The sequence below is a fragment of the Tamandua tetradactyla genome, chromosome 17 (genome assembly GCF_023851605.1).
Source record: "Tamandua tetradactyla isolate mTamTet1 chromosome 17, mTamTet1.pri, whole genome shotgun sequence".
Lineage (NCBI taxonomy): Eukaryota > Metazoa > Chordata > Mammalia > Pilosa > Myrmecophagidae > Tamandua > Tamandua tetradactyla.
Genome location: NC_135343.1, coordinates 82,101,044 through 82,124,648, shown reverse-complemented (window position 1 = coordinate 82,124,648; position 23,605 = coordinate 82,101,044). Strand labels below are relative to the sequence as shown.

The window sequence follows — 23,605 nt, the reverse complement described above, 5'->3', positions numbered from 1 at the left end:
CCTAGGAGATCCCTGCAGAGAACCACATTTCCTTATTTGAGGAAACAGGTACATGGTCAAAACCGTGAACATGCGCCCCGCTTAGGGTCACCGTTAGGAACTCCATTTTCAGTCATGAAGCAGAAACAGCAGGGATATCATGGAGTTACCACTGCGATGCAGAAGATTTACATTTCACGTTCTCCTTCCAGCAACTTCACGAATACACCCTACAGCCAACAAATTTGATTTGATAAGACGAGCCCCTCAGAGGACCCAGGCAATTACTTCATTATGGGCTCTGTCTGCGGAGAGAAGGAGCCAGCATAATGGTGCCTGCCCACACCCTCTCCGTAAATGGTGTCACCAGATTGCCCAGCACTGTCACGAAGGCAGCAGAGGTACGTGAGAGAGAAGCCGGGGTTCCAGGGCTACAAAGAAGCTCTAGGTCCTATTTCAGGTACACTTTCACAGATGACCCTCAGATGGGTTAAAGCTAATGAGATGGAATCACTTTCTCAGTGACCGCTTTAAGGTCATCCATGCCTACAGATAATTTCTCCTTTAAGAGAATGACCAATGTTGTCTTTTCCTTTGGCTGGAAATAAGGATGACTCGTGCATGTCAACACCAGGCTTTGCAAATCGCTCTGAGGTTTCTGTGGGCTCGATATCCTAGCTCTTACAAGATGTGCCCAACCTTGTGCCTAAAAATTTAGAAGAGAGAGGACAGAAGTGATGAAGCTATGAAATGACAGCTAAAACGAACGCGCTAGAGTCGGGTGGCCCCTCACTGAGGCCCCAGTGAGGCAACGGGATGTGCTGCCAGGCAGATGAGGGTCTTCTGCTGAACTCTGACTGAAAATGTTATTTGGGAATCTTTGTCCAAGGTCTTTTCCACTCTTTGGACATTCCTCTCCATTTTTTCTGCTTCAATGACCTTTTCTTTACTTTTGCTTTCAAACGCTTACTCCCCTTTATTTTATTTTTACCAAATTTGCTTTATTTTTGCCAGAATTCATTCATCCCTTTTTTCTTCTTTTCTACCTTCCTCTGTCTTCTTTGATAAGATTTTTTTTTTTTACCCATACTAAGAAATAAAGAATGAAAGAATTTTTTAAGAGTTTAAAAAATCTGCAGGGACTCTCAACCTTTCTGCAAGAACCTGGTTCCCCTCCCAATCTATGTGAAACACCAGACCCGAGAGAGAAAGCTGAAGGCATCCTAAGAGATACAAGCACCACGATGGACACAACTCTTCGGAGGCTGCTACTCTAATGTACATACACCATTTTTGGCCTATTTCAGAGTGCAATTACGCTAAAATTATAGATGGCATTCTTCGAGATGTACGTAACACCACTTACCCATGCTGCTACTAGAATTTACTGTGATGAGAAGAAACTGATGCTCTGAGTTCAAATTTTCTTATTTTTTTTCTCACTACACTACAACTATGAAAGGAGAGTTCCAAAAGATCAATTATGGGTTGCGAGAATGATTTTTAAATATGCTAGCATTCTCTTATTCCCAGATTAACAAAGTTCTAACATTTAAGATAGGGCATATCACCAAAGCATCTTTCAAATCACCCAGGCCTGGGTTTATAAATGAGAACTCAAAGGCATTCCCATCATGGATGGGAGAGGAATGCCAAGTGCCCTTCTCTGCTAGAACCGGCCGTGTCTCTGCACTGCAGCAGAGACTCCCGGCCCTGAGCCACTGAGCCCTGGAGAGCACTTCCTCCAGCACCACATAGCGCTGATTCTCTGCGTGGGGTAAACCTCTGAGTGCAGTCAGGTGCCTTGCAACGAAGGTGGGCCAGCGGATGCAGAGAAGTCTCCTCTCCCATTTCCCTTCTCCTAACCAACTCCCTCACTCATCCCTCACACATCAGCCCAAGCGGCACCCGGGGCACCTCTCAGTTAATAAAGCTTCCTCTGATTGTTCGGCTTTACATTGCATTATTGCTCCACAAGGCAGGAGCTGTTTTCACTAAGCTTGGACTCCTCATGGCTTAATAAAAGCATTTCATGAATGTCTGTAAAGTAATTATCTAAATGGATATAAATTTATTATCACCAATGAAGAGTCTGCTAAACGTGGTCCCGGTTATACGTTAACAGGGAGAGAGAGCAGGGTTTGGACCTGAGTAAAATAGTGATTGTGAAAAAAATTTGGAGGGGACCAGGTACTGCATATCCTTAAGAAGCATAACACAGATGAGCTATTTCTTATACTAGAAATGGTTCTGCAGATGTGACGTTTCTCAGCTTTACATGGCCACTAATTAAACCCAAGAGTTTGTAACAAGAGGCTACACTTTGCCTTGCTGCACTGCACAATAGCAGCAAGTAATGTGGCAACCAGCGAGAGCTCATCACAGCACTGCAAATCAAAAAATATCAGCATTAAGCCATGAAGAATATGGAAATTAACTATCCTGGCTATGATGGCAGAACAATGGATTCTGACCAGCCAACTAAATAATCCAATGTTTAAAAAAGTACTAAAATATGAGGGTTTTTATTTCATTGAGCAGAAACGCTCTAAGAATATATGCTTAGAAGGTAAATGGTTATTGATTTAAGTAGAAAGGATGGAGAGGTAAAGGGACAACAAATTTCGTTCTGGCAACTTGGCTATTTTATGGATTCAAATGAAATATCTCTTGGAAAACAGACATATCCCAGTGTTAATCAAAAGTGCTACTCACGTTAAAAATCAGTAACATGTTTAAGATCCTGAGGAAATTGCTCCTTGTTTACGTGCAGTGCTAGCCACTTAATACTTTTGGATCTTAACTTATTTAACACAGCACGTTTGAGGGGATGGGTATTATGTATATTTTTGTGACTCCTCTATTTAATCTGCCAAAAGTATCTTCACCACTTTATATTTTTCAAAGATTTTCATTTACATTATTTTCCAGTAAATGTTCATTATATCTTTGCTGTTATTCATTACATTTCAACAGACAAAGATAGCTTTTCACATTAGTAAAATCATTTGGAATAATCTGGGACAGAGGAACTGTCTCTACTTAAGTATAGTCCAAGTGTCTGAGATGTAAGGCACACAAATGGCAGAAAGAAATTATTATTTTTTACACAAAGTCACCTCAGGTGCAGGTAATGCTGCCTGCATCAATATGCAGTGGGTAGAAGAGAGGGACTTTGGGACGCCGGCTGCCAGGCATTCCTGGGTGACAGGGTTAGCACAGGTCCACGTGGGGCTCAACCTGGCCTATCAATCCTGCAGGCTGACAGTGCCCAGACCCACGTCTTCCCCGCAGCAAGCCCCGAAGTGTGGCACCAGCTACCTGTACACTGTGGGCAGCAGGAGTCCTGGGTGCGCGAAGGGCTCTGGCAGAGCAGCGGCGGGCACACCTCTGTCTCGCACAGCACCCGCCCGCTGTGGCACGTGCACTGAGTACAGGAGTCGATGTTCCACGTTTCTCCCTCCACAAAGTACTCGCCTCCAGGCGCGTGGCAAATGGAGGGAGAGCTGAGCTCCGGCTTCTGCACCACAAAGTCATCTGGGGACAACACAAAACCAAAACGGAAGAAATTACTCATCTGCAGCCTTCCGATTCCCAAGGAACCTGGCACTGTTTGCTTTCAGGGACCAGGAAGATGAAACGGCTGGAGTATCTTACTCCACTCCGACGAAGAGAGTGAGGGAAAGAAAAGAAAATATTTCATGCAGAGAAATATAAGACAACAGCAGAAGAGCTTATCTCAGGAGGTGGGGTTTGAGTGGTTCAAGTCTGTCATTAGTAACAAGAGAATGAAATAAGAGAATGAAAGGACAGGAAGGGATTCCCACACAACAGAAGAGGGCAGGGGCCTCTTAGGGGATCTCTGCAGACATGCTGGAATTATCTAGAATAAAGAGCAAGCTTTCTTTTACTGAATGCTTGCTAAGGTCCAATTTCCATGCTAAGTGTCTTATACGTGGTTTTTCATTTATTCCTGACATCACCCTTGTCCTTAGTTAACATGTGAGGATACGAGGGGATTAGAGTTTTAAGGACAGATGAGAACAGAACCTTCATCTATGCTTATCTGGATCACTCATATGCCTCCAGGTTAAACAAGTCTTCCAGCTGATCTATGCCCCATCCACTTCATTCTCTGTGGGGCTGTGAGTGTACTTATGCTTGGAAACATGACTTGCCATCCAGCAGGTCACACCCCAACCCAGACCTGCTGCCAGCAAGCTGAGCAGGCGTGCTCCTGCAGCATGAAAACCCACACCTGAGATGAACATGCATTTGGAGATGTCATCACCAAGAGAGTTAGATGCTGAGAGGCTGCTGATAACTGATGCCTTTCCCCAGAGGAGTGGGGATTTTGGTCTCTGACTGAGATGATAATGACAGAGAGAGGATTTAATGTTGAAAATGTTTTGAGAGGTCCTGGGAGTTGCCTGAAGTTGTGCTGGGGAAATAAGAAGTAGGAAGACGTTAACCATGTCCGTGTAATCCAAACACAACAAGCACTTGAAGACAGCGCTGACAGTGCTGAACGCTGCTGAGACGCCGTCAGAGACATCATGGTTTGCTCGTGCTTGGAGCTCAGTGCAGGGTGAGCCCAGAACTACCACATCTGTGCTGATGCCCAGCAGTGAAGCCTCTGAAGAGCTCATCTGGGCTGTTACTTTCAAAGTGCTGGTCAGTATGAGAGCCATCGATGCTGATGGGCTAAAACCATGTGGGCCAATTTCCAGTTAAGGAGGTAACTTCTAATACAGCTTTATCTCAAAGGAACTTGTAAAGATTGAGCTTTGAGCAACTGCACACATCAGAGAAAACTAACGCAAGCCAATGTTTATATTCATGAGCAACTGCACTGAGCTTTCCAGTATACAGATTGTACAGAGGAAAACAATTAGAATGAAAATTAAGCTGAGACAATATGATAAAAGTGTATCTCCTGTGGTCTATAGAGAAAGCAAAAATTACTCCAAAGGGTGTCAATAAATTAAACTTGGAAAAAGACTCCCTTTAAGAACTAAGAGAGAACTGAAAAAGGCTGCCATTTAAACACGGCTGCTCTTCTGAAGACCTGGCTCATAAACACTTGACAGGTAGGGAAATGGTGAAAAGGAAGGCTACGTGCATTCCAGGGGCTCACCTTGCTAACCCCCCTGCTAAGTTACATGTGTCTCAAGGCAAAACATGAGAGGGGCTGGAGAGAAGATGGAAATAAAAGAAAACCAGAAACACAGAAGGTGAGAGAGAGAGAAAATCTAAGAGAAACTATCACTTGGTGAGTCTTTTGTTTATCACAGGAGTTCAGGAGCTGCTCATTTCTTGCAAGGAGAACAGGTCATCAGCTGACCCTTGTCTGGAAGAAGGGTGAACGTACTTCATAAAGTCAGAGACCATGAACACAACAGCTCTGGGGTCTCTAAATGATCCATATGTGGCAATCCAATAAAGTTAGGATTTGGGGGAAAAAAAATACACATATACAAATGCGTTTTATTTCATGTATATCTAGATATTCCTATACCCTCACTAATATATCAATAATTCTGTATGTGTTTATATAATAATATTCTATATCTCTGTAATAAAATATTTCTGATTCCCCTGACATTTGGTTCTTAAATTAATTATCTGTTCTTAGTAATATCTTTGCATTTCCACCAGCCTGCACGACCTAGACTTTTTCATGGCTCACACGCTGAGCAGAGACTGGGTGCATGCCACACTTTGCACACTCACATCTATAAATTAAAGCACGGGGTCTTCGTGGGAGCAAACTGGTTTTCTTCCCCAGAGATTCAACCAGAGCTCAGTTTCATTAAGCTGCTCGTTTATCTTCTGTTGCAGTGGACACTAGGGGTTTGTCAAAGTTAACGGTAAAACTTGTGAAAAAGGAAAGAGTTCTGGCACATAGCACCTCTAAGAGAACTATGACGGAGGGAAAAAAAACACTCCAATAAATAGCCATATCTTCGGCACTGTAATTTGGTAGTTCCCGAGTGGTGGGGGCTGCTTTGCCATTTTGATTCCTAGTTTTTGGAGTTTGTAGAAACAGAGCTGAAAGGGACTGTGGTGCTTAAGTGTCCCTTTCCCTGCCCTTGCTGGCACCTCAGCTCCCAGACTGGCCATTCTTGACGGCAGAAGGGTCAAGGCCTCGGCTCCTGGCGGCACCCTTCGCATAAGTGGACTTTTCCACCGGAGGCAGAAGACCAGGACTGATTATAGGAAAAATCACCATGGCTTCAAAATCTGACAGTACATTTACACTTTCAAAAGAGGTCTAATGCGGGCGGGCCGCGGTGGCTCAGCGGGCAAAGTGCTTGCCTGCTATGCCAGAGGACCTCGGTTCGATTCCCGGCCCCAGCCCATGTAACAAAAACAAAGAGAAACAAAATACAATAAAACAAGAAAATGTTTAAAGATGTTTCCCTTTCTTCCTTCCTTCCTTCTCTCTGTCTTTCCTTTAAAAAAAAAAAAAAAAAAAAAAAAAGAGGTCTAATGCAAAGAGTCAGGAGACGTCCTTTCTCCTTCCAGCTGACATTTTATTTTACTTTGGGTGAGACAGTCAATCTTTCCATGTCTGTTTTTCACATGAAAAACTCCCTAAGTGTATTTTCCCCTAACTCCAAGGGCCCTGCGTAGAGGAAGAAATAATAGACGTAAAGCCATGTTGAGTTCTCTGGATGAAAGGCACTAGATGAGGTATTATAGTAATAATCACTGTTACTGACAGCCATAATTTAGATACTTGTGAATTACAAATCTGTTCTGCTCTTCCAGTAACTTATCTTGATTGGCATTATTGTGATTTTAAATGTTTTATGTTTGGTTAGTCTAAATTTCTCCATTTGGCAAGAGTGCTACCCAGCCATTAATTTTAAAAAGAACAATAGTTAAAAGTGCCAGTAATTCTCTCCCTCTCAAATATTACTTTATAAAATAAGAAGCTTTTATGAGGCAAAGTTGGCGCCCATCCCCTCAAATTAACTAACATTCACCTTAATGGGTCATCAGTAAAATGGAGAGCTGGAATCTAAGGATGTCCGTCCACAAGCCTTTACAAAATGCAATTTGAAGACTGATGTAATTGAGTAAACCATTCAGAAATAAGAAGAGCGGGTTCTAGGGCTTCAGAAATGCCCCTGGCCTAGGTTAATAGTCTATAGTGCCCGGCTTCTGCCGTGGCTGCTGCTGTTGAGGACCAGGGATAGCTGAAAGTGCCCCAGGGCTGAGAGCCGCAGGCGCGCCCGGGCCCCGCAGGGCGAGAGGCGATTTACCTGAACAGGATGGGCAGCAATGTCCAGGGTGAATGGTGGGGTTGCCACAGGCAGGCACTGGGCAGGTGATCAGGGCACACATTTCCCGTCCGTTGTGACAGTAGCACTCCCGGCACCCATCATGCCAGCTCTCCTCGTTTTTATGGTGATGGCCGTCCATGGACAGACACATGCCTGACAGGACGGACGGCCCGGCTGAAGCAGGGACCTCTGGACAGACAGAAGGCAACCTGGTAAAGAAGCAGCGACCGCACAGGAGAAGGAGCCCACACTGTCCTTCCAGGTAATGAAACACAAGACTCAGGTCTACCGAGGACGGCTGGTGGCACGAGAAAAACTGAAGTAACCGTGGTCTCACTTTTGGAAGAATATATATATATACATATGTCTTTTTGAATATATATATATACATATGTCTTTTTATATGTATACATAAATAGCAAAATAGGTTTCTCTCCCTTTGGGTGGGATGATAGGAGATTTTACCCTTTTTATTCTACTTTCTCCTGCTGTTTACAGCGAACAAGTGCTGGGGTTAGAACACTAACAACAGCAAAAGCAGTGAAGGTTAAACAAGCGACAACCTGTGCAGTGCACCCATTCTAGAAGTTTCATCCAGTGGGGAAATCCTGGGCCCACTGAATGAATAGATTCTTCTCAGCACAGTCACTGAAACAGTGACTAGAATTTTGTTTACTCTGACCCTTTTAGGGTGATAACTGCCCAACTTCGAAAGAACAAAGGGCCAAGCCTCAGGGTCTTTCATGGCTTAAGCTGTGAATCATTCTGACAAGTACAACAGACTGAAATGGGCAGTGGGGCTGGAGCCAGGGGCACTGCAAAAACACTGGTCAGGAAGCATGCTCACATGGCCTCAGGACGTCCTGGAGCAGGAAACCCCGGGCAACAGACACAGCCAGGCTTTGCGTTTACACGCGCTATAGGCTGGCATGTGCTTATTCAGCAAATGTCTAAATTCTCACGGAAACCAGTGTCGCTAGAAGATACAGATGTTTTAGCCACACCTACCCTCCAAAAGCTTGGAAAAGGGGATCTTATCTGCATCCACTGTGTCAATCAACTCCTAAATGGAGGGAGACTATAAGAAGATTCAGATAAATGTGCCTTAGGCTAAAGCTCATGCACAAGTAAGAGCTAACAAGGTAATTAATTTGGTCACAGTGCTTCTTGTCCATTACACGCTTATTTTAAATTCTATTCTGAGCTTTCATCCTTTAAGAGGAAAAGAGGGTCCTGTGGGATATATGACCTTGGTATCAGAGTAGGAAGCAATCCCTCAAATGGTTTCATTTCTGTAATGTCCTTCAGTTCTGGGTTTCTGTGCCTCTGGCTGCTTTGGGGCGGGGTGTGGTGTGTGTGTGTGTTCACACTTACCTCTGCACTTGCAGATTTGACAGCCGTGACTGTCCTGCTGGAAACCCAAGGGGCAGATTTTACTGCATGGGAGCTCTGGACATTTCTTACAGCGACAGACGTCACAGCCATGCTTATTCTTCCTGGGTAATTAAAATTTTGTCAGAGGTCAGAAAATCAAAAAGTCTCTAATGATGCCCAATCGCTCAGACCAAGGTGATACTGCTACTAAGCAGAACGACTGGACTTCTGCTCTCCAGGCTCTTGGAGCGATGTGCAATTAGCTCCCTGGAGCCCGTACTGCCCCCACCCACGGACAAGGTTTACAATCGCCCAGGCACGTTTGTGTTTCTGGGATGCGACGGACAGTAGCCCAACAACATGACTGTTGATTTCTCAGGAAAAGTGGTACACATAAAAAAAGACGCACGTGCAAATCCATGCACAAGAGGGTGATGGATATACTGTTGGTCAATGCTCAGACTGCCGTCGGGGAAAAGTCCCTGTTTTGTCAGGACTACAATGGACCCTCACATGATTACGTGCTCTGGGAAATTCCAGACTCTAGTAAAAATTTTAATAATGAGATAACTACCAAACCTTATGCAAGATAAAAGGGGAACTTAAAAACCCATAAACCTGGCAATGCTACATAAATGTTGATAAAGAATAAAAAGCCTTGGGAGTTTCTGTCGTCAAGGTCCAGTAATAAATTCATAAGGTCTAAATAGAAAACAAAAATCAGTTTAAAATTGCTCCACCCACTGGGTATGAACTTAGCACAATGGGCTAGAGGAAGAAGGCTAGATGAAGGTTTTCTCTTTAACAAGCCAGAATGCCAAAATTCTGTGATTAGAAAGATAAATAAATATATTTATACAAAGACATCATAGTAATTTAAGTGGAGATTTTCTGGACAATCTCAACATATTGAGAACAAGGAGCCAAGATGAATTATTCATACTCATGTCCCATACTGTGTCATTTTCAAGATCTACGAAGGCTCTGATGGATTTGTTTGTCCCTTCTTTTTGTTCATTCACTCATTCTGTAAGTACCCGCTACATGCATAAAGTAAAGCAGGTGGATATAAGGGGCACCAGTGGCTGCCTTCATCTCAGACTCCCATGTGGTGTCTGGCCAAGACTTCCCCTTTGAAGTCTGTGAAATACATGTTCTAGCCACAGAAGTTCTCAGTTGCCTGTGTCCTGATTATTCTCACGGAAAGGAACAGAGAGAAGCCTACAATTCTCTAAGAAGTTTCTCTGTGAGAAAAGGTTGGACATGAATGTAGTCTTGACTTTGAACAGTCATAACACTAAAGCAAGTAGTTCTAACTACTACTGAGACAAGCAGTGTTCTCTACGGGCAGTCAACCTAGGAAATAACTATATTTCTATTAGTACAACAGTCTTATTTTAGGATCAAGAACAATGTTCTCAACTGAAACTATCCAATTTAAATTTGAATTAAAATTCCCCCTACCCCTAGCTAGAATTTCCAAGATGAGAGAGGAAAGAGATGACTGAAGAGCATGGGCAAGAGGTGACGGTCCTAAGGCTTCAGACTGTGCAAGGTGATTCTGAAGGGACCAACTGATAAAAAGCAGAGATAGGTGTTAATACAGATAATACAGAAACAACTGTGATGTTCTTATTTCCCTTTGAAATAATCTGTATTTTCTAATTTGAGTCTAAATTTGATTCAATAAAGAATAATTTAAATGTAAGTCACAGTCCTTATCTCCGAGGAATTCATAAAATAAATATCACATAAAGAAAAAAAATATGTAGACTAGTACCTAAATAAGACATCTAGGCAAGGCAAACAAAGATGTTCTATATTATAAATGAGTTAATTTAAATATGAATTTAATAAATGATCACCAACTAGTTTCCAGGATGGGTGTGAACAATTTTACCATTTACCACACACTGGGCCCTCATGCCAATTTCATTTTCTCATCGGGAGTGTCTAAAGGACCCTGCCACAGGTCAGTCCTACAGAACAGGCCTAAAGGACAGACCTGCTGCAAAAGCTCTGGCCCACTCTCCTCAGAGTAAGAGTAAAACTGGACTCTTACCTTTGGAGTCACAATCCCTTCCCTGCTTTCTGAATAGATATGCTGGACTCTACCTCATTGATTGATTCACACACACAGAACAGCCAACAAAACTAGACACATGCGCTCCATCGTGATACAGACAATTAAGAAGAGCTTTTCTGAATTAGGACATACGTACAGGTATCCAAATGGACAATGCTTGTCACAGATCATGGGTCTGCACTTCTTTGGCCGTGGGCGGCACTGACAAATCTCACAGTTGTGGGTGTCCGTGTGGAAACCGAAGGGGCAATCCAAGGCGCAGCCTCGCTTCAGGCTGGCGCACAGCTCCTCCCCTGTGGAGAAGCACACAGACGTTTCTTCCAAGACTGCCCGAGAATAACACACTACAACTTTCGTATACTGCTCCCTGGTCGTCCACACACAAAATTCTCAGCTCTACCATGCATTACAATGGCTAAAAATTATAGACCTTTTAAAAATGATAAAAACTATAACCATGCTTTCTCACGGTCGTCACAACTGACTCAATATTTTGGTGCTAATAAACAAAAGAAAGTCCAACTTTGAAAGCCAGATTTCTGAAGCATACCTGAATCTGGTGTTGAAGTTTATACAATAATCTATCATAATAGCCTGGTAATTATTATCTGAGGTGCTGATGAAATTGAGTACATTATTCCACAAAATTTGCTTTTCACTGGTCACCTTGCACTAATGATTGACATTTATTGTGAAAATGTGAGAATCAGGAACTTACACCCCAAATTTCATTACATATTTTGTATCTACTGCTTGCCTGTGATAACACAGATTTTTAAATTTTCACCCAGTGTTTACTGTTACGGTATGAGATGTTAACATATAACATGACATATTATACACAGTGTAAGGGATTCTTAACTCTTTCTTTAAAAAGTACCTCTTTCAACATGACAGAAAAGGATATATTCAGTGTTCCTTTAGATATTTTCTTATGTGCTGACAAACATCCAGGTTATTTCGACCACTTAGTTAACTGACTAAAAAAAAAATGTATGTGTCAAAGAAATATCCTGATAAATTTTAATTATCCACCATTTTGAAATGTTCAAATTGTCCCCTGTTAGCAGACCTGGAGTGATGCTTAACTGGCCTGTTTGTTATAACTAGCTATTTTTAGAAGAAAAAAAGAGAAAGAAGCAATGGTGGTTGGCAAAAGAAACTTTTAAAGATTTTAGGAAGTCTTCTAAACTGAAAAGCTATGACAGAGGACTTAGAGTAATACAGGGAATGAAAAAGGGACAAAGAGCGTGTTTGGTGATCTCTCTAAAGCAAGCTGAGATGTGTCTGGAGTTAACTGCAACACTTGAAAGACAATCAAGTTTAAATAAAGGAAGATAATGTGGTGACAGCAAAGGTACAGCAGCGCTTCATTACTGTTCTGGAGGGACTGGGAGATGGGAAGCAGAGACTATTACCGTTGGAATAATAAGCTTTTATATTATTTGGACATTTTTTAAGCATAAATATTGAAAATAATATGTAAGGTCTAAGGAAAAACAGAATTCATTTGCTCCCCACCTCCACTTCAAATCTTAAAGTCTAAAATTAAATCTTAAGTATACTTAATTGGTAAAATGGGTTCATGCTTGATATAAATATTTTAAAACAGCATATTTTATAATTCCAAGCTAGCAATACTTGAATATTTAATTTGCTATTTTTTACAAAGGAAAATGTGATTTATGGGCTTATGATACAATTTTTTACTCTGTCATTATCATAAATCTTTCATTACACATATTTAATATAACTTTGTACATCATACTGTGAAGCAACTGATTACTAGTAGGCATCCTTAAAAGTGAAATTCTAAATGGCTCATGAAAAAATTTATAATTTCATTCGATTCCTGGAGCCTGCCCATGACAAAAATGAAAACTATAATTTTATGACTTGAAAGGTCATCCTTTTTCATCTCTTTCCCTTTATGAAAGGGATGGTGAAGGAAAGAGAAGATTTCCATATCTGCATTTCTTTCTCAGACAGAGGCTAAGAAAGCAAACTCGTGATCTCAACTTTGAGCCCATTTTTCTATTACAGGAATTTTTAAGTAATGAAGCCAACTGCATTATGTTAGGGAATAAATAAATTAAAAACTGAAGGCTTCCCAGAGTCAGCATCCCTGGGGATTCAAGTCCTTGCAACTCTGAAGATATGAGCACTTTCTGCCTTTATTGCTCCTACCCTGTGAAAAATAAGGACGTTTTCCATATACCTTGATCTAGAATGTTCTTCACTCTTATAGAACATTACTGTGCCAAGTTCAAACAATTACATAACAACTAAAAACTGGTCTTAAATCACCTCTGCAAAGGAAGGGAATTGAACACAAAGGCTGCCATGCTTAAACAAAAATAAAGGGCATTCATTAAAAAGCAGACTGGCTATGCCATTCGAGCAGGGGGTCAGAGAGCTTTGGTGAGCTGGGAAGCCCCAGCCACGGAACCCCATCTGGGCCTGGTTCGGCTCTGCTCCTCAGCAAAAGACTGTTCGAAAGCAGGACCCTATTTACTGACACAGCCCAAGTGGTATCACGGTACGGAACATGGAGCAGCTGTTCAATAAATACATGCTGAATCAATGAATCAATGTTTTTCCTTGTCTATTCCTCCTCCTTTTACTCCTCATCAAGGATGTCACATTAACACAAAAATAAAAGAATAAAAAAACTTATCGTTAGTATTAGGAATTTTCCACAAGAGTGGCAACTGCTAAATATCTCGAGATACCACCTTCTAGTTCAGAAACAGAAAACACCAAAATTTGGAAGGTAGCCCTAAATCCATGTATCAATTACGGATTTTCCTTAAGAGACATGTATCATCAAGGCAAACAACTTCATAAAGAGTGCAACAGATAGATTGGAAATGCCCTATGCAACAGAAGGGTGAGGTTTGTAAGGACTGTTTGGAAAGCTTCAGCACATCACTCTAGAGACAACCATGGAAAGAAAGGTGGCTTACGTACGTAATTTTTCAGCATTAATCACTTTATTGTGATCTAACAATGCTTTCTAATCCATGGGGAAAAATCACTATTGGAGAGAAAGTAATACGTATTAGCAAAGTCAGGGCCTGCACATCAATGCTGGTTGGTTTAAGTGGCAAACCCCTGTTCACTCTGGAGGAAAAGAGATACTCTGTTCTTAGGGCTGATATGTGGCACATTCCCCTTTTATTGCTTGTATACCCTGTAATTGCAGTAGTGAACACAAAGGATGCATCCCCAGAGCTGTGCCGCATACTTCTCTGCTGCAGAACTCCTCCCGCTTGGATCCTGGCAGTTCCCACCAACCTGCTACCAGTTAAAAAGGGCCAAGAAGGGCCTGAGACTGTTACATACAGAAATACAACACTGCAAATGGAGACCGCAATCATGACCCTAGCAGGTATTAATTCAGAGTATAAAGAATGAAAACAAGGAGTCTGCTTCCCTGTATTGATACTGCAACTTTCTCTGGATGCTTGACTAGGATATGCATTTACACAGAATATGAAAGTTCTTTCCTCCCTCTTACCATTAATTTTATGCCACCATTGGCTTTTTTTTTTTTTTTAGAAAAAAAGTATTATTAACTCCTAGAATTAAAGAATGCTAAAATGGGAAGAGAAGCTATGGCTGATTCAATTAAAGATGTTTGAATTAAAGATGCAGAAAATAGGCTGCCAAAGACCAGCTGGCATTTAGTCCATATAGATGAAACTGAGTACAACAGTTCACACAGTGAGTTGAAGTGTATTATGCCTGCTTAATAGCACCAAACATTTTTGGTTAAAAAGTAATGCTATTAACAGCTTATGCTAGGTTATTAGTAGCTCATCTAAATGATTTTAGTTTTAATTTGTTATAGTATTTTCTTAAACATTTTCTTGCCAAATTTCTTTTGTTTATTCTAAATATGTATTTGAAAGTCAGTTATGGATAATTTAAATTCTCTGCATGCCCTTGATACATTATTTTGCTTAACTTTGTTACAAGAATCTTATTTGTTACAGCTTGAAATAGCAAAGAGACAATAGGTTCAAACAAAACATATTGTCATATACTTTGTACATACTTTTGAAGGTACGTTTCCACTGGGTTTTGCTTTCAATCTTAAAGTGATTGTAATATGCTAGGTTATGCTGTAATAATATTACGTATTTCCAATATTACCAATATATTTCCAATATGGGTCAAATGTAAGGACCATTTTTATCATCTTGGATCCCTAGTTCTTGGGATGAATGAAAAAATGAGTGAATGAGCAAACAACCATCCAAAGGAACAAGGTACAAATATTTATTTGGTGCTAGTCTTATTTTAAGAATCAATGTCAGTGGAAAGTAGGTCTAATCCCTAATAAAAACAATCAGGTACAAACAGGAATACTGCATGTTTAACAGGACTTGATGGGATGCAGAAGAATAATGTAAAGGAGAATTTTGGAGAAAATCATTATTTGTCAAGCAGCAGCAATGGAAAAAGAACATACTTAGGTCATCCTTGGCTGTAGGAGACTTTCTTTCTCCTAAAACCAAGTGAAGGAGAAAAAGAATATTTGAGGATTAAAATACAAAGGCAAAAAGAAAGTAGTTTGTGTGCAAGTTCTCGGAGGACAGGAAGAAACAGGGGCAGGCTTGTGCGGGAACAGGGGAGTGGAAGCTGGGGGCTTTCCAGGGTGGCTGGCTTGGGCTGACTCAGAGCGGGTTTTTACAACAGGCATCGGATAGTAAACAATTACCATATGTCAGGCAGTGAAGCAAGCTTTGCATTCAATAATTTATTTATCATCAAAACTACCCATGAGTTTGGTGCTATCATCTGCCCTTCACAGAGGAGAACACAGAGGTCCGGAGAAGTAAAGTAACTTCAGATCCAGGTGAGTCTGAACCCAGAGCCTGAGAGGAGAGCTGTGCAAGAAGGGCACATGAGTCTGATAACCTGGGATCTGGCAATCTGGCTGATCTGACTCATTGAACCTGTGACTTCTGAGGATGTCAAATAATCAGGATTGTTAATAGAAGGGGGGAGTGAGAGAAGAATGCCGTTGTGACCAGACTTCTGTGCAACAGAGACAAATGAAAAAATTCCAGCTGATATTTGGTTATTTTAGGTATATGTGCAGGTGAGCAAGATGACAAAATACTAACCTAGGTCTAGAATCTGCCAGCGATGAGATGGACAGACAGAATAGCAAGACCTGCAAGGGGAACCTCGGACAAGAATGACATCCTAGGACACCTTCAATCCTGAAATCCTCACTCAGCTCAGCACATCTCTGCTGAGCACCGACTGCGCAGTAGGGCCCTGCAAGACGGGACGGCTACTTCCCCATTCCGGGATGTGGATGGCCTGGGCCTTCTTGCCAGACTAAGATTTAAAGATTTACTTCAAATCATTAGAATTGGCTTGAGATGGTGATAGTGCCAATCTATCAGACACAGAGACAGAGGCTGTACCCTAGGGCGGGTCTTAGATTTTACTCGTCTTTGTGGCCTTAACCCCTAGCTTCAGTGCCTGGGACTTAGCAGGTGTCTTACCTAGACTGGGTGAAGAAAGGAGGGAGCAGAGAAGGACAGGAGACTAGTTAGCCCTACAAATAAAATTTACAAATAATAAATGGCTAATAAAGGCTTACATGCAATAAAGGCTCTGTTCTGATGAAGATGGTGAAGTAAGATGCTTCAGGGCTCTAGACCCCACAGCAGCTTTGAATAACCAGCAAGAACCGGTAGAAACATATTTCTGAAAGCTCCAGAAAGGAGCCAAATCCAGAAAAAGGGCACGTAAAAGCCCTAGGACCTCCTGGCACTCTGGCTGGCACCCACACCAGCGCACTCCACCCCTCTCAGTGGCTTAGTGCAAAAGCAGTGCACGTTCCCAGTGCAGGATCCCAGGACACGGCTCCAGAGGAAGCAGAGTAACCCCTGGGCACATACTGGGGGCATGGATGTCAGGTCCATCTTTCTGGGAGTGGCCTGGGAGATTCCCTCCCCAGAACTTGCCCCTCCAGTAGAAGGTAGCTCACTGAGCACTCATACAGAACACTATGGGAAAGCAGTACGGTGGCTGCCTGGGGCAAGGACAGTTGGCTATGAGACACACAGGGCCGTGCCCGCCCATAAGAAAACTGTTTCCTAGGGAAGAGGGGACATTCAGAACTGTGCAAAGTGGGGAATTCCTACAGCCACATGTGCATATCCAAGATAAGATATATGCACACCAAAGACCAGGAGATACCTTGAGTTTCGTCTGGAACTATTCCCCAAAGTCACTGTGCAGATAAGCCCAGAAGGAGATAAGCCCCGAAGGAGAACACTTGTACATTTTTCAAAGTCAGTTTCGAGGAATTCAAAATTTTTGCTCTCAGCAATTTAAATATGCCTTCCTAATACCTTCTTGGTTTCCAATTAGAAATCAGCACTTGATCTTATTGGGGCTCCCTTATACATGACATGTTGGTTCTCTCTTGTGGCCTTCAAAATTCTCTATCTTCAGTATTCAACAGTTTGAAGGCAAGCTTCAAAAACAGGGAAAGGTTTTTTCTTATCCAGTTTTTTTGGTTTTTGTTTGCTCCTGGCATAGTCTTAAAAAATGGACATAATACACTCCAAGAGCGAAAGGAAAAAAATGGACAAAGAGCTAAAGGAAATCAGGAAAATTATAGAGAATACAAAGAGAATATTAATAGAGAGAAAGAAATTCAGAAAAGGAACAAAACAGAGCTAAAGACCACAGTAAAAGAAACTAAAAATTCTCTAGGAGTTCAACTGCTGCTCTCTAGGATGGAGCTGGCAGAAGAAAGAATCAGTGAACCTGAAGATAAGACAACTGAAAATCATCTAGTCTGAGGAACAGAAAGAGGAAAGAATGAAGAAAAATGAATGAACCCTGAGGAACCTGTGGGACAGCATCAAGGGTACCAATGTAGATATTGTGGGAGTACCAGAGGCGAAGAAAGAGAGAAAGGGGCAGAGATAACAGTTGAAGAAATAATGACTGGAAACATCTCCAACTTAACAAAAGCCACAAATATGCACATCCAAGATGCTCAGCAAATTCTAAATAAGATAAACCCAAAAAACAGACCCATACCGCACCATGGTATCATCAAACTGTTGCATACCAAAGATAGAGAATTTTGAAAGCCACAAGAGAGAAGCAACATGTCGCACACAAGGGAGACTCAATAAGATCACGTGCTGGTTTCTCACTGGAAACCGAGGAGGCAAGAAGGTAGAGAAAACACATATTTAAAGTGCTGAAAGCAAAAAATTTTATACCTAGCAAAACTGTCTTTCAAAACTGAGGGAAAAGTGAAGACATTCCCAGATAAGCAAAAGCTGAGGGAACAGACTGGCCATAAACGAAATGGTAAAGGGAGCTCTGCAGGTTGAATGGATAGGACACTGAACAGCTCAAGGAAGCCACGTGAGAAAATGAAGATTTCCGTCAAGATAACGAAATGGGTAATTATAAATGCCAATACTACTGTGTTTTTTTGATTTGTAACTCTACTCTTTAATTCCTACAGGACCTAAAAGCAATTGCATAAATGTAATGATAAATCAATGGTCTGGGACTCGTAATCTTAAGTATACAATTTGGGACAAGAACTATGTAAAGGAGAGAGATTGGATGGAATGGGAACAGAGTTTATGTACGTATTGACGTTAAGTTAGTACCAAAGAAAATGAGATTGTTATGGATTCAGGATGTTAAATTTAAGCCCCATGGTAACCAAATACATACACACACACACACACACACACACACACACACATATCAGAGGATATATGAATTTACAGAGACAGAGAATAAAGACAGACAGCCAGTGGGGGGCTGGGGCAATGGGGTGTTGATACAAGATGAGTGTGAGGGTCAGTCTGAGGTGAAGGTAGAAGTTTTAGCAATGGCTGGGGGAGGGCACTGTGACGTTGCGCGTGTGCGTAATTCTGAGCAGCATGCTGGAGGGGGCATGATGGGGATGTGCACAGGTTCCTACTATCAGAAAAAAAAAAAGAAAGAAACTAAAGTGATAATGAAAATTAAATGTAATATGTGATACAGGATGGGATATAAGAATGGAGGAGAAAAGTCTCAAAAGTACATTATTGGGACATTAGAAAAAATGGAATGTAGAATGTGCGCTTTATAACAACGTTAAATTTCTTGAGCTTGATAACTGTATTTAAAGTGATTAAATAAGTGAATATCCTTGTTTGTAGGAAATGTACAAGGAATTACCATGTGTTCGAGGAGTATGATGTGTGCAAGTGCTCACAAATGTTCAGAAAAGAGAGGAGGAGAGAGCGAAGGTGGGAGAATGTTAACACTAGTGGATCTGGGCATCATGGAGTGTGGGTATGTTGGAATTCTTTGTATGGGGTTTATCTTATTTTTGTAATTGTCCTATAGGTTTGAAATTATTTCAAAATATAAAGTTAAAAAAAAACGAGTGTTGACATAAACATGCAATATTTTTCTCCAATGTTATTGAAATAGAGATGCCCTACAGCCCACCTGGCTAAGTAGTACATATGGACGCTCTTTCAAAAAGCGAGAATTCAACACTAAACACAAGGGCAGGGTAGAGCGAGAGCTTCCTAACAGTCTCGATGGGCAAAAGGTCAGCGGCAGGCTTTGACTTACTTTAGTGACTGCTGAGGGAAACTGTGTCTTTGGACTTCAACATGACAGAGGGTCACTGTGGACTGGAGGGCGTCCTACCTAAGTATGACCACGACACCGAGAAGTCCACAACAGAAGGCGGCGGCTGAGTCAGAAGGCACAATGACGTCTGTATTTTCAGAACTCCAAAAGCTCAGAAAAAGAATTATGTATGATTCTATGATCAGAAAAGGATATACAGCTCAAAAGGGATGGAGGACTGAAATGTGAGCTTCACAACCACGGCAGGACAGCCTTCAACAGGCACAGTTAAATAAACTTTATTTTCACACTAACTCCACCGGGCAGCTAGTGTGAGAAAATGAGTTAATCAACTCTTATTCTGTATATGTCTTCTTTATCAAAAATATTCTTACAAACAGAAAAGTGTCAAACAATTAAAGTTAAGAGGACTGAAAAGCCCAAGAGAACTGGTCACTCAGAAAGTGAGCACCTATCTACATTAAGTTATTCCAAACTCTGACCCCAGGAAAATCATACCCAGAGGCCCACAGAGAACCTGCTTTGAGGACCAACGTGTGCTTCTGAGAGATCAGAGAGATTGGAAAGAGACTTCAGAGAAGTAAAGAAGGTCAAACACCAATTCAAAAGGGACAAAGGATTCCAACAACCGCAGGAAAGTAAGCCTGACATTTGAGGCTGGAAAATTTCAGAAAGAATTGTGAGATTTAGAGAGGCAAGCTACTGACCACCGGGAGACAGTACAGGTTCATGAAGAACAAGTCATGCCTTACTAAGTTCATTTATTTTTAAAACCAGCAAAGTAATGTAGCAAATATAATGTACTTTGATTTCAGATAAGCTATAGACCAGGGACTTCAAGATTTCCACGTGGAGATGAAGCTGACGTGTTGCTGGTTGAACAACTACACTCAGGAATTGCGATGGCCAGTTCAAGGTATTCTGAGCTACAGGGCTCTATCTTCTCTTCTGTATGGGTGATTTTTTTTTTTAATTCAGTAATTTAAATGAGGACATATAATGCATGCTTATTTAATATAAACTTTGAGGCATAAAGTTTAAGATCATGTTATCAAGAATCAAAAATACCTTCACTGGAAAACAGCTTAAAATTACCAAGATAATTTCGTTTTAAGTTTAGACTTGCATTTAAATTATTTCAAAAATCAACTGTTCAGGGCGGGCCACAGTGGCTCAGCAGGCAGAGTTCTCACCTGCCATGCCAGAGACCCGGGTTCGATTCCTGGTGCCTGCCTATGCAAAAAAAAGAAAAGAAAAGGAAAAAAAAACCAAATATTCAAAAACAGAAAGAGGGAGAATCACTAGACAGCAGCTAATGATAAGGCCCTTGTGAAAAGGTCCTCGTTGGTTACCAACTCAGTATGAGCTGACTGTGCTCTTCAAAGAGCTAATGCAAACGGAGGGTTCCGAGGAGCCCTGCACTCCCAGACCAGATTCCAGAATATTCTGTTTGTTCGGGTGCACCTACTATGTAAGAACAATGAACACTGTGTCTGTAAGAAGATGCGAAAGATGAAGAAAGTTTGAGAAACTGTGTCACCTAAGGTATGAGCAAGGGGAATGAGGCTGTTTATTCTGGGAGAAGAACTAGGGGGATTAAAAATCATCCGGAAAAAAAAATCATTCGAAGCAAGAAGGGCAACTTACCATTACTCCCAGCCCCGCCCCACAGCATCCCCCATGCAGGCACAGAGGGCGTGCCCCGGAGGCATGACTGGAATTTACACGGAGGCACAGCTGGGGGTTAATAAAATGAGGCACATTCTAAAGATTATGGGTGCCATAAGTGGAACGAATAGCCTCTGGATGGTGACTTTCCTGCCAATGGAACGGATGTCGCTGTTGAGAGTGCTATGGATCATCTTGAATCGTGAAAATGATTGCATAACGATACAGCTTTTAGACTGTGACTCTGCAACCTTGCCTCTGAGGCTCTTTTTATCCAGGGTATGGAGAGATGAGTAAAAAATATGGATTAAAAAATAAACAAATAATAGGGGGAACAAAGGTTAAGATAAATTGGATAGATGGAAATGCGAGTGGTCCATGAGAGGGAGGGTAAGGGGTACAGGATGTATGAGTTTTTTCTTCTATCTTTTTATTTCTTTTTCTAGAGTGGTGCAGATGTTTGAAAAAAATGATCATCGTGATGAATACACAACTACTTGGTGACATTGTGAGCCCCTGATTGTCCACCATGTATGGAATGTTCGTATGTTAAGTTTTATCAATAAAAATATTTAAAACAAACAAAAGAATGCTACAGAGAGGGCAGAGGGGGGAAGTTAGAATAGTGCCCTCCAAGGCCTCTAAGGGCTGCCCTGGAGTTTCAATTAGAAATCAAGGAATATCTGAACAGAATGAAACAGTACAAAACCCAGAATAAAGGAGCAGTTCTTCCCCCCCAATATCACTGCACAGTCGTGTAAGTATATATTTGTTTCTGCTTTCAGGTTGCCAAGAGAATGTCATGAACAGGAGTATAAAAGATATACAATAACAAAATATGCCTTGACAACATCATAACGGCTCTCAGAAAAAAACACAGTCCTCTGAATACTCACTGCTTTTGCAATGACAAGTTCGACAACCATTGTGATCAAGCTTGAAACCATAAACGCAGTCTTTTTCCGTCAGGGTGCAGTTTGACAGTTCCCCGCACGCAGGTGGATCAATTGTGATGTAGGTTGGTTCTAATAACAAAGAAAAAAAAATCAATGAAACCTATGATTACATCTTAGATGCTATTCAATCTTTGAGATCCCGTACTAGTGTAAGTTACAAAAATCTGATCAATAATTTTCATCAAATCCTAAACTTTTATATTCTCATAATTTCTGCTAGCTCCTGAAAAGAGACATTTTTAAACCAGATTTTTCAAAATCTGACTGATCTAACCCTTTATGTTTGAGCAATTCAGGCTCAACATAATATTTTTTGTCATTCTCACATAATATTTTTTGGTATTTTGGTATTCTCACATAATATTTTTCTTATGTTTACCACCACATACAGCAGACAAGGGAGGTTAAAATTAACTCCATTTACAATTTGTTAACTGTTCTTGTATTTCTTCCTGATGTTTTCTGAGTTCACTTTTTGTAATAATCAGGGCAAAGCTGCCAACTTCATTTAACCAACCACCATCTCTGCATCACTTCTGAAAACTTTTAGCTTCTACTTTCAAATTAGTAATAAATCAGAGATATTTTGAGACTAGTTTGAAATTCCTAGATTTCTTTTAACACTTGGAGTTTTTTACCTTTTCTGTGACACTCACTCAATTATTATATGATAAGATGTGATAGAAAACAGTGACTCAAAGCTCAGATTCGGGGCCCAGGGGCATAAGGGAGTGACAAAGTGAGACACAGGCTTGTGGGAGAAACTGGGAACAGATGTACAGAAAAACCAAAGCCAGAGTGATGCTTTGCCTTCTCTGCCATGTTAACAATTAAGAATTGTTCTGTACGATAACAGTTACTGCACATCCTCATATAAAGCATATTACGCTTGCAAAGCTTTTCATAAATGCCTTTAAATCTTACTGCAGTCCAACAAGGCAGGTTCTATTACTGTCCCCACTTAAACGATGCGGAAATCGAATATACTGATTTGTCCAAAGTCACACAGTTAGTAAGCAGCGGGCACAGAAGTCAAATCCAGGCAGTCTTGCTCCAGACTCACACTCTTAGCTTCTGTGCAATGGAAAGTCGGAGGGGAAGGTGCCTGCTCTGCGCTGCACTGATAAATAAGCTTATATAATGTCTGGTTGGGAGTGTTGTCAAAGGGAATGGCTATCCTACGTCTGATATTTATGCAGAATCTTTTCAATCAAAAGATACTATGGACTTCCTGAGAGTAAGTTGTTTCTTATAACACCTTTGTGAGGGACTCAAGTACAGAATGCTTGTGCCTATAAATATGTTTTATTTTTTGCATGGGCAGGCACTGGGAATTGAATCCGGGTCTCCTACATGGCAGGCGAGAACTCTGTCTGCACCTACATTTTTACAGATGGAAAACAGGAGGTGCAGAGTGGGTAACTGGTCTATCTAAGTTTACACAGCAACCCAGCAGCAGCTGGGAAGAGAACGGAACAGAGTTCTGACCTCCTGCCCAAGACCTATCCTCAGTCCACACTGTCTTCTCAAGTTTCATTTCCCATTACCATGGAAGAGAGACAAAAATAAGTGTTTTAGCTGCCAGTGCTAAA

General features: G+C 41.4%; 1 protein-coding gene across 5 annotated transcripts in view; it reads right to left on the bottom strand.

Moving 5' to 3' along the window:
- Positions 1-23,605, bottom strand: part of CRIM1 (cysteine rich transmembrane BMP regulator 1) — a 214,236-nt gene that overhangs the window by 35,398 nt on the left and 155,233 nt on the right. For all 5 annotated transcript variants that reach the window (XM_077135053.1, XM_077135057.1, XM_077135054.1 and 2 more), the window contains 5 exons: positions 21,954-22,082; positions 10,868-11,024; positions 8,646-8,767; positions 7,251-7,460; positions 3,301-3,516 (listed from right to left, as the gene is read on the bottom strand). In XM_077135053.1, the coding sequence (XP_076991168.1) occupies positions 3,301-3,516; positions 7,251-7,460; positions 8,646-8,767; positions 10,868-11,024; positions 21,954-22,082 (834 nt within the window). The remainder of the gene's footprint in view (positions 1-3,300; positions 3,517-7,250; positions 7,461-8,645; positions 8,768-10,867; positions 11,025-21,953; positions 22,083-23,605) is intronic.